The following is a 16,891-nucleotide window of genomic DNA, read 5'->3' as shown; positions in this document are numbered from 1 at the left end:
TAAAGAAGAAGGAAAATGTTTACTTTTAACTTATAAATAAGTTCTTCAGAAAATCAAAAAATTTAAACGCAAGAACCAACCATTTAAAATAAATTAACACCGTTGTGTGTGGTATTACGTTAGCGGGAATGGGAATCTATTCTTATCGCAATAACGACTGTTTTTCTGTCTTGCAGGTACTACTTTCGTCTGTCTTGAATGCACCGTGAGTAGATTTCTCATAAGCTTTTTCAAGAAATTTATATGAGTGAATGTATGATCATTTGCGTCTCACCTAAGGTCATGCTTGCTTTTGGAACTTTAAGCACGAAGGCATTGAAAATGGATCAGGAAGCTAGTCGCCTGGGTAGAAAATCATACCGACTTGCCTGATATCCTCTCTTCCCTGGAACACCTTACCTTTGTTGGATCTAGCAAATCAAGCGGTCAGCTGGCTAGCTTGTTAATTGGACCAATTGAAAACTTGTGTCTGGTTCAGTTCCAATGAAAACCTTTTCACCTTTATTAGCCAACAAAATCATATGTATGGAAGGACGACAAAGCAGAGAACAAGAACACAGCTAACTGGCTACTTCAATCCAGCAGCCCTAACCTGTAAAACAAAGCCCTTTTACAAGCCATTAAGACGCTCTTCTGGCCCATTCCTACAGCTTAACAAAGATGATATCTGCCGTCAACAACTCCTAATCAACACCGATCTGCCACCGTCCGGTTTTTCTCATTCGATACCACAAATCTGTTCAACATCCTAATCTGCCTCCGTTCTTGCTGCCAAAAGACTCGCCAAGCAACATTTCCACCCTCTATTGTTAGACACAAAATGGAGACATTATTAAGGGATAAAAAATATTTTTTGTCTGACCAGATCCCCTAGCCAGCACTCTCATCTACCTGGCCATCACACCATGGCACTTCAAAACTGCCACTGCTATCTTTCTGTCTCCACTCCTGGCCACTACCCTCTTCAATTTGACACCTCGATCCTGTTTCAACCAAATCGCCAAGAGTTCCTTAGCTTTTATGTCCCAATTTTAAGCCTCAGCATAAAATGCAGCAATTCCATACCATCTCTTTCAGATTGTCTGCTAGGTCATCTCCCATCCTCCCATGAGGAAAATATTTTGTTATGCTTCCAAATGACCGCATGGATTCACATCTTTCAGGACTTATGAAGCAACTTCACTCCCCATCTTCCATGGGGTTGTTGGGAAAATGATTTCTACGCTGCGGGCATGCTTCAAATACTGAAAGAAGGAAATTCTTAAAACTTTTTCTTTTTTTTTTTACTATGAGAATCTTCGGGTCTTCTAAACGTTTTGTCTCCAAAAAGCGTCTGGTCTTCTTCCTTGTAAAAGTTATCCTCTTTTCTGCCATATCAAACGCCTCCTCGTTGTATCTTAGTCCTTTAGAAATCAAAATTGCCTTAGGATGAAAAATGTTGACGGTGGTATTCATCCCCTCATAAAAGTGAACCGTAAGATTGCAATGTTTCGGTTAGTACTACTCGGAACAACGACTGTCCACTTTCTATATGATTTAGTTACGTACTGTTGTTATGTGCAACACCATCGCCAAAGACATTGATTGTATAGTACTGAGACGCATAGGTTTATTTTCAATTCTTCTTATTTAAAAATTAATGAAGTATTGCAATGTGTTCAGAGTGTTGAAATAAATTCACTGGATGATCACCCTCATCGATCACAAGGTAAGAACATGGAGGCTTGTGAGGACACAATGAAAAAATGGATTATATCGAATTTTTTCCCTTTTGTACAAAATAACAGGAAGTTGGAATGATTTACCTGGCCGTCTCATGACTGTAGACCAGGTCAGGTGCAGGTGACCTGGTGTGCAAAACCACCAGGCCGACAGACTTCCTTGTTGGTGCAACATGAGCAACAGAATGACAACTCTGCCGGTGACTATGGACCACGGCATTTTGCACCTGCAACACCAGCTCCTGATCTCACTTCCATCTACCGTGATCTTGCCATCACATAAAGCATCGCCACCCGGCCTGCCAAATTTCAAGTAAATACAAATGCTAAGGACAGAATGGAACCTAATACAAGCTTCATTAATTCTATGTCTAGACTTGCATTTACTAGGAGCTAGTTCGTAACTCCTTTTTCCTTTTTTCCCAAATCGGGACCAACTACATAACAGAGTAACGTTGAGCGGCAGCGATCACAGGAAGTTGATTTAGAAGTTGGTCATGGCAATAGAAATAGGCCACTAATATGGATCATAGATCACAGGTTCATGTATCCCATGCCTTAGCAACTAATATGTATGAAATACCTTCCGTTCCCTCGCCTCATGTAGCAAGAAATATCTAATCATGAGATCTAAGGTTCAAAGCCAAGAATCAGCAGAAAAACAACTACGGCATGTGAATTGAAGCTGGCTATCAGCACCTAAGCTGCAAACATTTTCAAGGGGTTTCTGATGTGATTTTTGCAGCGGTCTTTAGAAACAAAACCTTCAAAACCAATGGTTGTTAAACTGGGAGTTATTTGAATAAGTTCATCTATAAATAATCCTTTAACAAAATGCCATTCATCTATTGGTTAAGGAGCATTTCCTAAGTGACTAATGTTACCCCACTTAAACAGACTAAGTTCACTTGAATAATCAAATAAACAACGAGAGAAGTATACCTTAAAGTAAAGAGGAAGCCTGTAGACTCCACACCCCTGTCAAGTATGATTCCCCTGTACAACCTCCATATGTGTCGACTAATTCTGCGATCCAAGATGTGTAACCATAGTCCTCTTCCACTCTGAATAACTATCAAACTGAAAGATGGACACTGTGAAAGGGTAACCAAGATTGAATTTGGTTCAATCTGTTGAACCATACAGAATGCAAAATCATGTGGAAGATGTCATATTTAACAGGTTTGCTGTGCCATAAGAAATGTTTTTGCACTTGCTTAACATTATTCTGCAAAGCAATGTACCTCCTAAGAGGAATAGCCATAAGAATATCCTTCAACTTGGGTATCTCCTTCTCTGCCACAACCACTGAAAATTCACTCCAATTCAAAATATCATCAAAAGGTAACACAAAATTGTCTGCTATTATCACAGGAACACACTCGTTGTAAATTGCCTCAACTATCCTTGGGCTGTTAACCTCATAACCCATAGGGCAAATACAAAACTTGCTTGATTTCATATGCTGAACATAGGACATCTGTCTGGAAACTCGGTTTGGTAGAGGTCCATAGATTTTCATGTCTTCATCTTTATCAGACCAATACTTTAGAAGTACTGGCCGTACTCGCCCATGCATGTTTCCTGCAAAGAAAGCAAGGATTGACCGCTGGGATACAGGTCTTCCACCAAGGTATCTGAGGGGTCTCTTTGGAGTGCGGATAGTGGTTTCGGGGAGTGAGACATCTTTCCCACGAACGAAGAACCCTTCTGACAGATCGGCATTGCAAAGGGCCTTTATGGTGTTATGACAAAGTTCATCATGTTCCTTCGTAGTGTATGGACCCTAGAGAGAGAGAGGGAGAGATCCATGAGATGTAAGAAAGTTTTGGAAATGTTCAAGTCAAAAGTAGGATCACAGAGTTCAATGTCCCCAACCGGTGACCTTACAATGAGTCCTGTTGCACAAATAATGTGAGTTCAAAAATTTTGGTTCCATCACTACATGGCATATGGAAATGGAGCCCTAACCTCACAATGGAGTTTTCACAAATTTAGCACCATCAAGAAAAGTCTGCATGGCTTTTTCCTATTATCAGAAAGATTTTCCAACGTTTCCCCATTGCCTTGAACTAAATCTTATACAGGGTAAAGCCTTTTGCACTGATAATAGCTTGCCCATCATAGCAAGCTACAACAAATGATGCGGTACTTTGGCATTTTACTCTATCAACGGGGTGGTTCTGGATGTTATTTTCATGGATGCATGCACACTTCAGATAGATTGCTGGCAAAATGATGCTTACCCAGTCATGGCAAGCGACAAGAAAGTGATCTGCTCCTCTTGTTCGATTCCAGAACCGGTACTTTGATGCAATTGTATTCACATAGTCCCTCAAATAGATAGAAAGTGGGCGCATATTGTGCGAATTAGGAACATACAAAGCTAGCTTTAACTGATGAGAGCCATAAGGTAAGTAAAACAAGTGTGCCTTCTCTGGGTCCTTCACTACGAATTGTCTGTTCTCCTCCATCAATTTCATAAACCATCCTTCAGATGCATAAATTCCTTTCAGCTCTGGTGTATGGAAAATTGGTCTCTCTCCATCTGGGTATATGTGAACTTTAAGTATCTTTTCCATGAGTTCATAGCTCCTGAATGTTTAGAAATGGAAAAACAGAATGCTGTCATGAGTTTTCATAGAAGAACAAGTGATAAAAGTGGAAAATATACATGCATACTTTCAGAAAGCAGTACATCCCTATCTTTTGCCAGCTAGGTGACAGGGCCAGAAGTAAACATTATGCCATATATTAGGATGAATCGTGTGGAGATAGTAAGGAGCAAAGACAGTTCAACATTCAGTGCAACTCAAAAGTAGAGAAAGCACACAAGTTGCAGCATGTGGCCATAGTGCAGCCTGGAAATCCCTATCAAAAGTGCACTGCCTCTATTAGATTGACCACATAGACATTGAATGTCATAAAAAACAATTGTGAGTATGTCCATTTATCGTATTCCAACAATGGACATAGCTGGTTACTATATTTCCTTGCATACATGATCTTCAGGTTTGGTATAGAATATTGAAGTTTTTAAGTTATTCGCAGTGCAAACAGATACAAAGAACAATAGTAGTTGTAGTTGTACTAACGATAATCACGATTAATATAATATAATAACAATAATAGTAATACAGAAAAAATAATGGAGAGGAGGCCAAAACAGTTCTCACCAATTTTTCCATTTTCCTTTTTCCTTATTTGGTTAGAAAATACTCTAAAATGTTCTTCCAGCTGTGTAAGCAAAGTGAAGAAAAATAGACCTGCTATTGCCAAATAAATAGAAATTTATGTCTTTCATTTACATTTTAAAGAAACTGATACTTCCACAATTGCTAATTCCTATGGCCCAACAGATTTTCCCATTGGCTAGATATTTAACAGGTAATTCTAAAACAAAAAGTTTGACAACACATGCTATATTCAGAACATCACCTGCACATAGGTAAGTCCATTTCTATTCTTCACTATGTTCTCACTTGCCTTTTTCCTTTTTAACATGAGCAAATCCACCAAGCTCACCGCTGACATACTATTATTACATGTTGTGTGGACAATGGTTCTCAACCTAGACAGATTTATGACATGATTTCGGCTACATAACACAAGCCTCCTTAGTCCTTACTGGTGTCATACCAACAGATGCACTTGGTACCAGTATGGGTCAGCCAGTTTTTGAGCTCAACTCAATCTATTTTATCTTCCCACCACTGCACCAGACATGTAGTCTGTGACTGGCATAACAAATATCCAGTTCTAACTTTGTAACATGCAAATTATTTATGGTGCACGTACTCACATGCTTCAAATGCGTATATATATTCTATGCCTAGATAGAAGCCCTGTAGGTGCTTAGTTATATTTGACTACATAATAAAGCTTCTTCAACATCCCTAGTAAGCTGGAAAATTTCCATGCTTTGTACGATGAATTCCGAGGAAAACTAATTTCTTATTACAGTGGAACATACTTCGAGCATCTTCCAAGCTCATTATAATGACAAAACAGGGATAAGAAATATCCACCTATCAAATTCAAAGCATGTAAGGAACCGCTCAGCATGCAGCATATTTCCACCAGAAGTAGAGCTCCTAAATACAGGTCCACATATCCACCCTACAATTTAGAGCAAACTTAAAACCAAGATACATATTAAGTAAAAGCATCTCACGGATGAAACTGTGTAACAGAATTGATCTAAGAAACCATGCCGTCCTCTTCCAAAAATAACTCTGCAACATGGATTATAGAAAATACCTAGCAACCAGGAGTGGAGATGGCGTCAGGGAAGCCTGACCTCTCCTGAAATATTGAGAAATCCGAAAAGCAAATACAAAAGATTGAAAAGGACATTTGATGGTCCTCACATCATAAGATACTATATCTCTTATAAAAATTTTACAAAGCACATGCCCATCCTATATCTCTTTATAAAATTGGATCACTTTCCATAAGATAATTTGAAAAGTCCATGCTTCAGCTTTTCCTTTTTGAAGTTTTCAAAACATAACCAATTTGAAAAGTCCATGCTTCAGCTTTTCTTTTTTGAAGTTTTCAAAACATAACCCCCAAAAAATGTCCAAAACCAAAGACTCACCATAAAAAATGAACAATGACAGGCCACATTCTCTCTCTCTCTCTCTCTCTCTCACATCTGGCTGCTGGTGGCCAGTGCACATATCCATGGGCCTGAGCGAATGAAAGGTCTAGCAATCCCTTGGCCTTGATAACCAGAAACAATATATAGCTGGCTCCCCTGTAATAATTTTCTGGTTCAATCCCTTCTAGCAACCTAATTTCCTCATTTTGTGGATCCAGGAAATAGCATAAATAAGATAATCCTCTTACCATTCTTCATCCATTAGCATGGGTACAAGCAGAAATGATAAGTAGACTTACTCTATCAGGCTTAAAATTACATGGTTTTAATATGAAAAAAATACTCATGTACGAGAAAAGCAAAGGGCAAGCTGGCAATAACACAATAATACTGCTCATCATATCTTTTTATCCCTTTCTAGAATAACAAATTTAAATTGACAAAAATAATAATCTAGTTACTAAGTGCCGCATTTTGGCGGTAACAGGAATGTCTGACAGCCGCGAGCCTGTATATTCTTTTTTTGATGTTTTTCTTGTTATTTCACAGTTATCACAAAAAAAGAGAAGGAATCATCACTCAATGATTATTCAATAGATATTTAATTATTGTGGAAGAGTGAAAATATATTCACAATGAAATATAGCAGGTGACCACTAATGCCTCATCGGATAGAACCGGCTTTTTAAATTCCTAGGATATGAAAACAGAGAAAATAATGCAGTTTAAAAGTGGAAAAGACATAACTATTTAAAATGCTGAGTATTTGGAATGGACCTTTTGAATGTTGAAACATTTCGGAATACTGGTGGGTGCAGATCAGGATCATCTGTAACTATAGGGGCATTTTGAATCTCGTGTTTGGCATATAGAAGAGCCTGATCTGGGGGCATAAATCCCACTTCATTCTACAAGTCACAGAAACAAAGAAGAGTGTCCTTCATAAAGCTCATTGTGTCAGTCAAGAAAGGGTATCAACACTAGACTGTATTCACCTTTGTACGAGAATCTGCCCGAGTACGTTTAGGAAAAGACAATGTTGTAGGTGCTTTCAGCTTCAGCTTTGGTATGTCATTCTTCGGACTGATTCTTTTATTCCTGTTTTCACCTATTGGAATGAAATTGGCGTGTGAATTGGACATCCTTGAACCTTCCACAATATTTTGTGCCAAAGAAGAACCAGAAGCTTCCTGTTTACTGGAACTTTTAGCAGTACTGTCATTCTCATAGACAATTTCTGAAACAGGATCAGCAAAATCTGACTCTCTAAGACCATCATCACTTGGTGGCGTATTGGGGCTTGTAACACTTGTTGTGTTAGATATAGTGGAATTGAACAAAGTAATTGCCTGAGGTGCTACCCGTGTGGCCTGGTCTGCAGGCTGGTTCACTGGAAACGATACTGCAGGCAGTTGTTCATCTCTAACATTAGAAGGTACAGTTTCACTCTTCCGTGTAGTGTTGTTTGGAGTCTCAAATGTAGTAACTGTAACTACAGAGAACAGAGGCCGAAATGCTGCTGGATGAGGAAGTGAACAAGTCTGAAGCACGGCACCAGCAGTGGTCACAACTGCTATAACTAAGATTATTTTCTTTGTATCAAATCTCCAATGCATTGGATGAAACTCCATTTTTAAGTCAGGGTGAGATTTTGCCTACCTCATGGCAGTAACCTGGAATTATGTAGGAATAAGATGCAATTCTAAAAGGCATGTGGTATAGATCATTAAAACGCTTGCAGATTAGAAATCCATCAAAACATCAGAGAAAAACATTAAATATGCTCCACGGTGTTGTACGGAGGACTCTCTTGATGCGCACAAATCAAACAAGGAAAAATAATGAAATCTACATCATGAACACAGTTGAACAAAAAACAGGCCGGTCACAAGGATGTAAGAATTAACCAAATGCAAAATTTTGATGATTCCTTCAACTTCAAGATAACACTTGTAGGAGTGTGACACACACACACAGGTGCACAAACACACACGCACAAAATATAAATGTGATATACAAATGTAAAAGTAAATGAATAGATGTTAAAGATATATTTTGTTAAAATAATGTAAATAAAAGACCAAACTAGGTTGTTGATCATCCTCATGTATATCAACAGGGCAAAACAACTTGAACCATGAAATAGCTAATTAGACTATACAACCAATTGACCATAGCAAAGATACTCCTTTTATATACATATGTATGTGTATATCGATATTTAGCATTCACTAATAATAAAAAAAAAAGGCCATTCTAACTAGATCTTGTAAACTATATCTATACTGACTGTACAGAAACGTAGGAGGCTAATTCCTAAAGAAATTGAGACCCCGGTCATTCCCACCGTTCACTACCTACCTCAATGAATTATACTAATAATTGTAAAATCTACAACACACAGGCAAGGCAGAATGAAGCTACTTCAAAAAGCAGCAAATCCAGAGAATTTAAAGAAAACAAAAAGTGGTAATGCACATAGGGTAAAAGGAACATGAAGCATGAAGCACGATATTGTTGATTTGTACACTTGACAGAATAAACATACGCAAAGATATAAGTCATGCAAATCAGAAAACAATGAAAACTAAAATTCCTCGGTGAAGAAACAATCTATTCCACGAAGGAACTAAAAATGATCCAGAAACAACGACAGGTTATAAACGCCGACCAACTAAAACACGACTTCTACCTGCAACTTGAACCAGAAATGAGAAAATAGTAAAGAACCAACAGGTACATGTATTGCAAGCGATGCACGTGATTATTCCGCAAGGAATACTTCAAAACGCGGAGATTCCATGAAAGGGCATGTGATCGAAGATAGAAGCACAAAGAACAGAGAAAGTAGACAACCTTGCAGCACTTCCCTCACCACTTGATCCGTAACTTTCATCTCTTTAACAGACAACACGTAGAATTCTAAAGCTTAGAGATCTAGAAAAGTTAAGCAGATCAAGAAATGGAGAGCTAAAAAGAAGAAAGACCGATCACCGAAGAAAAATGACAGGAAAGAACACCGACCTCGGAATTAAATCGTGAAAAAAAAAAGAAAGTTGAAGTCCACCAAAAAACTTAGATGGAACAGAGTAAATATAGAAGTTGAAAGCTAACGGTGGAAAATAAATAAACGAAAAGGAGGAGGACTGTGGGGGCCAGGTCACAATAGGAGGGGAATTCAGTTGCATGCAAGAACGGAAGTGTCCGCAACGGCAGCCATATTTATACTCCCGCCAAATCCTTCTACAACCAGGCCCGGTTTGCCTGTAAAACACGTAAAACACCAGGTTCATGCACCCGTGGAGCGTGGATACTGGTCCAAATCCACTGGACCCGAACCTAGCGAGACTTAAAAAGACGAGTCTGGTTGATCTAATCTTAATTTGTGCATTGTATGAGTCTCTTAGGGCGTTTGATGAAATTGTAGAATTGTTGAAATAAAATTCTCATCTTTTATGAAATGGAAATTGTCTTATCAAACAAAGAATTTTAATTCCGAAATTATAAGCTCATTTTTTAATTAAAATTTTGGAATTATAATTACACCCTTATTTTCTATCCCTCCGTAGGGCACAAATCATGAAGATTTTATTCCATGATCTGGGTGCACAACTTCATCTATAGGACTTGAACACAACTTCTTCCATTTTCGTACAAATATTTTGTGTGCTTAGAAGTTGATTTAGTGATGACACTCGAAAAATAGTCTGGTTCGAGCAGTGAGTTGGCCCTGCTTGGCCCGTTCAATTTTGTTGATTCCATGGTCTTTCACATGTAAGCTAGTCAATGGAAACATTTGACTTGCTTTCCCGAATTAGTTCCTTCAGTTCCAAGCAAAAACTTGTTCGGAACTTACAACAAGCTCATACGCATGAGCTTTTCTATTTTTTACGTCGAACTTTGTCCATGTATCCCATCTTTTCTTCATCGTTTGTTTCCTCATATTTTGTATTAAGTACTTGAACGATCATAATGAGCATGTGATCTCTCAACCTACATACGACCAAAGCACACGGTGGGAACGAACCAAACTCGGGCGCAAAATGAGATGAACTGAGAATTTATGAAGAGTTCAAGTTAAGTTCGATCTCAAATGTTGTAAAGAAGAATGCATTTTGGGTTCAAGCATAACAAGCATATATTTATATTCAATAAATAAAGATATAAAAAACTTACATTTTAAACCTATTTGCATTCATAATTTGGCGACTTATGGAAAAGTTTAAGCATGTGTAAGTCATGAAAACCAAACACTAAAGGGCCGTTTGATAGCCTCAGATTTGAAATGTATGGATTTCATGTTCCATGTTTCTGTCAATATGGTGAAAGATTCACGGTAAAATCTATGGTTCATCAAACTAAGGATCTTAGGTCTTACCTAAGATCCATGCTTAAGATCCTTCTTTTACTTTTTTTACATTGAATGATGTCAAATTTAATATCAGTTAAACCATGATTCTCAAATATAACCATGATTCTCAAATATAAAGAATCTTAGATTCGAAACTATCAAACACCCTTAACAGTATGGTTTTCTCTCATTGGAAAGGAAATGAGAAAAAAGAAAAACAACTCCTACGCCCGACTTCTTTAAGAAAAAAAAGAAAAAGAAAATGTTGTTATAGAACTTACAGGTAGAGCCAGACACGCCTGCCATGTGAATCGTCTCTCGTCGGGCATTCTGCCTTGTTGTTGGAGATGAAGCTATAAGTAAAGAGGTACACTCAAAAGAGTTCCCTTGGCGCTTCGACTTCTGCCGTTGCTTCAAGTTTCTGTTTCTAAAAAATATTTGACGTGGGATTTGGAAAACATTGAGAAGGCGAGACACGTTTTCCATATTCTTATCACAAGTTAGATCCGAAGATAGGGTCTATCTTCCCTATAAGATAGGGTCTGAACCCGGTTTTGGCGGATCTGTGGTTGAAGTCATCACGATCTAGGTCCAGGTCCAAAGCAGAGGTCTGACCCGAACTAGTTGCACGCCAAAACCAGGGCCACGCAGACAAGCTGCTAAACAATTTTGGGAAGCGAGGAGGAGGAAGGTGACCTTTGGAACAGGCATGCATGTGCAATATACACAAATTTTACACTATGTACCAGTGTCAACATGAATATTGCACAAGACACAACTTACATGTATTGGGTTAGAAAAATGAGTTGGATCGATAATCCAATTTGGCTGGATATTAAATACATACAAGTTGGTGAGCATGCTCTGAGCTAGGCTTGGCCGCCACCCGGTACCCGGTAACCAGCCCGGTCAGGGTCAAGATTTTTGCATCGGGCCTTAATCCGTTATGCCCGGCCTGGCCCGACATCATAATGGGACGGGTCAAGGTTAAGCAATCAGCCCGTTGGGGCCCGTTCAACCTGTTAAGTCAATTCGAAATTTAGTTCCTTCTTTCAATGCATGGAGTTAGAGTTTTCGTTTGGACTTTGGAAAGAGAAAGAGCTGAACCATCGCCACAATCGCCGTACTGCCGCCGGTCTGCAACAGCCACCGTCACCTTCGGTCCGCCGCTTCTGTTTCTTCCTTCCCCTTGGTTCCTCTTCGTTTCCGCCTCCTTCTTTCCCATAGGTTCCTCTTCTTCTTCAGCTTCTTCTTCCTCTTCGTTTCCGCCTCCTTCCTTCCCCTCAGTTCCTCTTCTTCGTCAACTTCTTGCACCTCTTCGTTTCCGCCTCCTTCCTTCCCCTTGTTCCTCTTATTCCTCATTTGTTTTCCCACGGAACCGGATCCAGACCAGACGACCGGGCTGGCTATCAATTTAAAAACGGACCGGGCTAGGCCTCGGACTGGGAAGATGAGGCCCGGTACTCGGCCACGTTAATAAACGGGCCGGGTAGAAGGAGCGTCAGATCCGGCTCGTTTTCTTAACGGCGCCTTCAAATCAGGTCTGGCCGACCCAGCCTGATGCCCAGGCCTACTCTAATCACAAGAGCATTCTTACACTTGAGGTGAAAGTCTAGAAAATAAAGGTTTTTCAGTAACACTATGCTATTGTGTTTCATGTATCCAATATTTGCCATAAAAATTAAGGCCCGGTCTTCTACGTTCAGCCGCCGGCCTATGTAGGCTGCAAGCACGGCCCAAAATATCTCTGGGCAGCCCAGGCCCATGGACTGGGTTACACAAGTTGGATCACCATGTCGTAGATTTAACTTGAAATAAATTAAAGTATGCCGCTGATCTACCATTTTAAGTGCTGGCTGGTTAGAGTCAAGAAATACATTCAGCTTTTCCGTATCCTAGGTGTTGCGAAGACAGAAATTAAATTAATTATTTTCTCCTTAAACTTAGAAACATTGGTTTTGCCCTCTTTTGGCGACAACAATGAAAAAAAAAATGCAATTTTCCTTTCCTCTTGAGTTACAAAGCCAATCCAACGAGATATATATGAAGTACATCTTTTCATGCGACCGGTCATCCAGATAAAACGGGATAAAGTGGGAAGTCGATGGCAGGAACACCACCGGGAGGATGAGCCAGAAAAGTTATTGTGCAATTAAGGTATATTTCATGAACATTTCATGAAAAAGGAGAATAATGAAGAGCCAAAGTGATTGATAATCTCATTTCATTGTGTGGTTACATGCTTCTTCTTTGAATATTCCGTCATATTTAATTTAGCCGTTGACCATCTTAACTCTTCGTGTCAAAGATTAGAAGAGACCACAATGACAGATAATTTATGGTATTCGTTATAGAAAGCTGCTGCTTTGCATGCCAATTAAGTTAAAGGGCCTTTGGGACGGCTTCCTTCTTACATCCATGAGACCAAGTAGGAGCTTCCCAGTTGCACCTTTCCTTGCCCATGCAAGGATCCCCCTTGGGGTCATGAACATACAATAGTTACATATTCATCACGTTTCTTAGAAGCTTTATTAGGTCAAATATATTATTTCAAATATATTATTGTTATGAATTAGACGGAATTAGGTTCGGGTTTAGGAAATGAAATCCCATAGGATTCAGGTCCAATTCAGCTTCCAGATTCAGACTCGCATTCAGGCCGAATTTTGTTTAGATAATTATCATACATCTAATGGCCACATAATTAGAAAGTTCAATTTTGGATTTGCTTTTTATGTCCGACTCATTTTCTGATGCCAATGAAAAAAATCAAATTCAGATCATAAGTTCAGGGTTTCTGGTTTAATATGGTACAATTTTTTATTCCCTGATATTTGAATCCAATTTCTAATCAAAATATGTGAACATCCAAAGTGTGCATTCAATCCCAGTTTGTTCCATTGACATATCTACTTTGATAGTAAGCGCATATATGTATTCCATTTATTAAATAAGTAGATACTGATAACTAAAGCATAGTAAGCGCACTTTATATTGTATTAATTGTTTCATGAGTGTGGACCGATGTACCGTCTACATGTTTATCATTTTCTCCTTTTTATCATGTAACAACTTATAGACCAAACATTCACTCTACACATATATGTACTTGCAAATGATTTTTATTTCAATCCAGGTCCCACTTTTGGACCTATAAAACAAATACCGAAGTGCATAAGCTATGAAATTGCAGTTACATTGTTCCACACAATTCTCAAGGGTCACAATTGTCGATGCCTCTGTGCAAGTTTTGGCAGGAGAACAGCCGAAGAAACAAACTTTCGAAAACGCAATTTGCTATGGAGAATCTTAGCAGCGAGGAAGATCCTTAGGAGGTGGCACAACACTATCTTCAGGACGGTTACCATTCTCCACTAAGAATGCCATCGTCAGCCCCCACGAGGTGTGAACTTCGAAGTGACAATGCATAAACCAGACGCCTGAAAATGGTTGACATATATTTATATACAAGAGAAACAAATTAAAAGAAAGATGTATGCACTAAATATATATAATATAAACCTCGCTCGCATTTACGTTGTTCCAAAAGGAAAACAAATTTATAGGTAAAAAGATCTAGCTAGCCTGATTCATGGTGGGTTGTCGGCTTGCTCGATTGATTTCATGGATTGATACCTGGATTGTTGGCTCTGAACCTGATGGCAGTCCACCCAGCCGTAGGAATAGCGATTGTGTTGCGCTCGGGAGGATCAACCAAGTTGAAGTTGGCCGGGTCTTTGTTTGGGTCGAAGTTGCCGACTCCACTTCCAACGACATAGTAATTGTAGCCATGGAGGTGGAAAGGGTGGGACTCGACGCCCAGGAGATTGGTGTCCTGGAGCACCAACTGGACAGTGGAGTTGAAGGGGATCCAGCTCAATCTGGTGTCCACCTTGGTGCCGAGGTTGGCCGCCGAGGGTGCACCAGTGAAATTGAAAGTGGAAGTCGGCCGGTCGGGGAAATCCGTCTTGAACACTCCCCCCATCCTGTAATAGTGCGCCTGAAGTAGCGCCACCGTGGGCCGCGAGAACGTGATGTTGTTTATTGATCCACTGAACCTCGTCCCGTTTACACACGACGGGCATGGGTCCTTGCCCAACCCGACGGTGAAGAGCAAGTCGCGGTCGATGTGAAGAGGAACGGTGGCGGGGTACTGAGCAGAGTTGAGGCTCCTGAGCCCGTCGTTGAAGCTCTTGACAAAGTTGGTGTCGTTCTTAGCAAGCAGCGGCGGCATGATGGGTGTGATGGTGGTGGGGACGCCCTTGTACTGAAGGATGCCGGTGGCAGTCCTGTTGTCGACGGGGATGGCGGCGTCCTGAAAAGGCTTTGCAGCCATGAAGTACCTGCCGGGAGCCTGAGCGGCATGAACGAGAATGTTGGTGGTCTGACCTGGCGTGAGGAGCAAAGCGCGGGTGGTGAAGGGCTTGCAGTAGGCGGCGTCGATCTCCACTACCGTCATGTTGTGGCCGGCGATGTTGAAGAAGAGGTCATCATTGAGCGCAGCATTGATGATCCGCAGCATGTACGTCTTATTGCTCTCCACCTCCATTGTGTATGTGTCTAAATTAAGAAATTAAGCACCAAAGAGAAAAGTTAAATTTAGTGAGTCAATACTTGGAAATGTAACATAGAGACCATCGTTGCTCTCCTATGCATGTGCTCGTGAGGAATTGTTGAGATTGAAGCTATACGTTTTTCAGAGCAAGGGAAGAGCGGTCCTGGCTTTCCATTGATGGTATGCGCATCCGACAAGTTTGGCGGGATGCCCAGTTGATTGGCTTGGTTCTCCATCGCCTCAATATCCTTGTGCCACCATTCTCCTGCAGAGAGGGAGAATGAGAGAGAGAGAGAAAGAGAACAGTTAATTAACCTTTGGAGAAACAATCGTATTTCTGTGATGAAGTTGGAAAAAGAATGAAATTGTAGCCGGTCAGATGACGTTGGGAGTTGATATATATGTATGGACGAACCTAAAACGATGTTGAATTCGGCAGCAGGCTGAGGGAAAGGGTATGGGACGCCCTTCTTGGGCAAGATGACGATGGCGCCGTGGACGGTGGCTCTAAGCCAGAAGATGTGTGCATGCCACCAGAGCGTTCCTCTCTGCTCCGTCACGTTGAAGTCGTAGACGTAGCTGCGCCCCGTCAGGATCGGACACTGCGTGATGTAGGCTGGTCCGTCTGCCCACCCATTCCGGAACTGCTTCACACCATGCCTGTCCATCCCATTACACCACATTCAGGCACGGAGAAAAAGGATTGAGAGAAAGGGAGAGAGAGAGAGACCACTGCATCAGTTGATGATCCGGGATGGGTCTTATATATATATATATATATACATACCAGTGAATGGTGAGATTGTATTGAGCGTAGTTGGTAACATTGACGATGACCCTGTCGCCTTCCCTGGCATAGATGGTAGGCCCTGGAAACCTGCCGTTCACCGTGACGATGGGCTTTGCATGGCATATCCTGCTCACGTTCTTCAATTGAACCTGAACATTCTCTCATAAGTTATATACGTTCAAAATCTGATCAAGTTTAAGTGAGTCACAACGATCGAGTGGAAGAAGATAAAAGTAGACATAGAGAAGGTAGTTGGAGTACAGAAGGAGTTCCTATTTACGGAGGCGTTTGTTTTAGAAAGTAGGTACTTACGTTAAACTGATAACGCTTCACTGCAGACTCGGAGGGAATTATGCAGAAGGCGGCGAGACACAAAAGATAAAAGAGAAAATGTGAGAAACTGCAACTTCTTCCTTCCATATTGTTGTCTCCGTCGATGGAAGAGCTCTGCTGGATGCTTGATTTGCTTGTTGTCCGGTGGTTCAATTTGGACTGCCCAACCCGTCGTCGTGGTTTTATACTCTCCGGCGATGGTTGCTGTTGTGAGGTACGCGTTCATTCTGTTGAGAGCGGAAGAGAGAAAGGATGCAATTCTTGAAAGCAAGACCTGAGAAAAGTTTACGTTTCTACCAGCTGGCGTACGTGTGGATGACAACACTGTGGGCGAAGTTGGCATGTCAACTCTGAAGGTGGAAGAGGAGAATGATGATGGCAGAGATAGCTTCTAGCCTCTTGGGATCCTGGTTTCCTCTTGGGTCTAAATTTATCAATTAGATTAAAATTTTTTAATATATGATGGAATTCCATATCAATATGCTGACCCCTGTTCATATGGACAATCTTAACCGCTGTTGAAGCAAGAAACTGATAC

At 40.5% G+C, this 16,891-nt stretch overlaps 2 protein-coding genes across 3 annotated transcripts; both read right to left on the bottom strand.

The window, feature by feature from the left end:
- Window positions 1-1,716: 1,716 nt before the first annotated feature.
- LOC116259170 (probable glycosyltransferase At3g07620) lies at window positions 1,717-11,096 on the bottom strand. 2 transcript variants are annotated; one of them, XM_031636842.2, is made up of 6 exons: window positions 10,957-11,096; window positions 7,320-7,997; window positions 7,102-7,232; window positions 3,968-4,316; window positions 2,664-3,507; window positions 1,717-2,020 (listed from the first exon to the last, which is right to left on the bottom strand). In XM_031636842.2, the coding sequence occupies exons 2-5, from the start codon at window positions 7,953-7,955 to the stop codon at window positions 2,797-2,799; spliced, it is 1,827 nt and encodes a 608-aa protein (XP_031492702.1). In that variant the 5' UTR covers window positions 7,956-7,997; window positions 10,957-11,096; the 3' UTR covers window positions 1,717-2,020; window positions 2,664-2,796. The 2 variants fall into 2 exon arrangements, with proteins under 2 accessions (XP_031492702.1, XP_031492703.1); XM_031636843.1 differs by lacking the exon at window positions 10,957-11,096 and adding an exon at window positions 9,181-9,311.
- Window positions 11,097-13,781: 2,685 nt separating this feature from the next.
- LOC116258520 (laccase-11-like) lies at window positions 13,782-16,517 on the bottom strand. Its single transcript, XM_031635694.2, has 6 exons — window positions 16,333-16,517; window positions 16,018-16,169; window positions 15,646-15,890; window positions 15,367-15,495; window positions 14,312-15,235; window positions 13,782-14,115 (listed from the first exon to the last, which is right to left on the bottom strand). The coding sequence occupies exons 1-6, from the start codon at window positions 16,438-16,440 to the stop codon at window positions 13,985-13,987; spliced, it is 1,689 nt and encodes a 562-aa protein (XP_031491554.1). The 5' UTR covers window positions 16,441-16,517; the 3' UTR covers window positions 13,782-13,984.
- Window positions 16,518-16,891: the final 374 nt, after the last annotated feature.

Source organism: Nymphaea colorata, chromosome 8 (genome assembly GCF_008831285.2).
Source record: "Nymphaea colorata isolate Beijing-Zhang1983 chromosome 8, ASM883128v2, whole genome shotgun sequence".
Classification (NCBI taxonomy): domain Eukaryota; kingdom Viridiplantae; phylum Streptophyta; class Magnoliopsida; order Nymphaeales; family Nymphaeaceae; genus Nymphaea; species Nymphaea colorata.
Note: the sequence above shows the minus strand (reverse complement) of the source record. Positions and strands in the feature narration are given on the sequence as shown.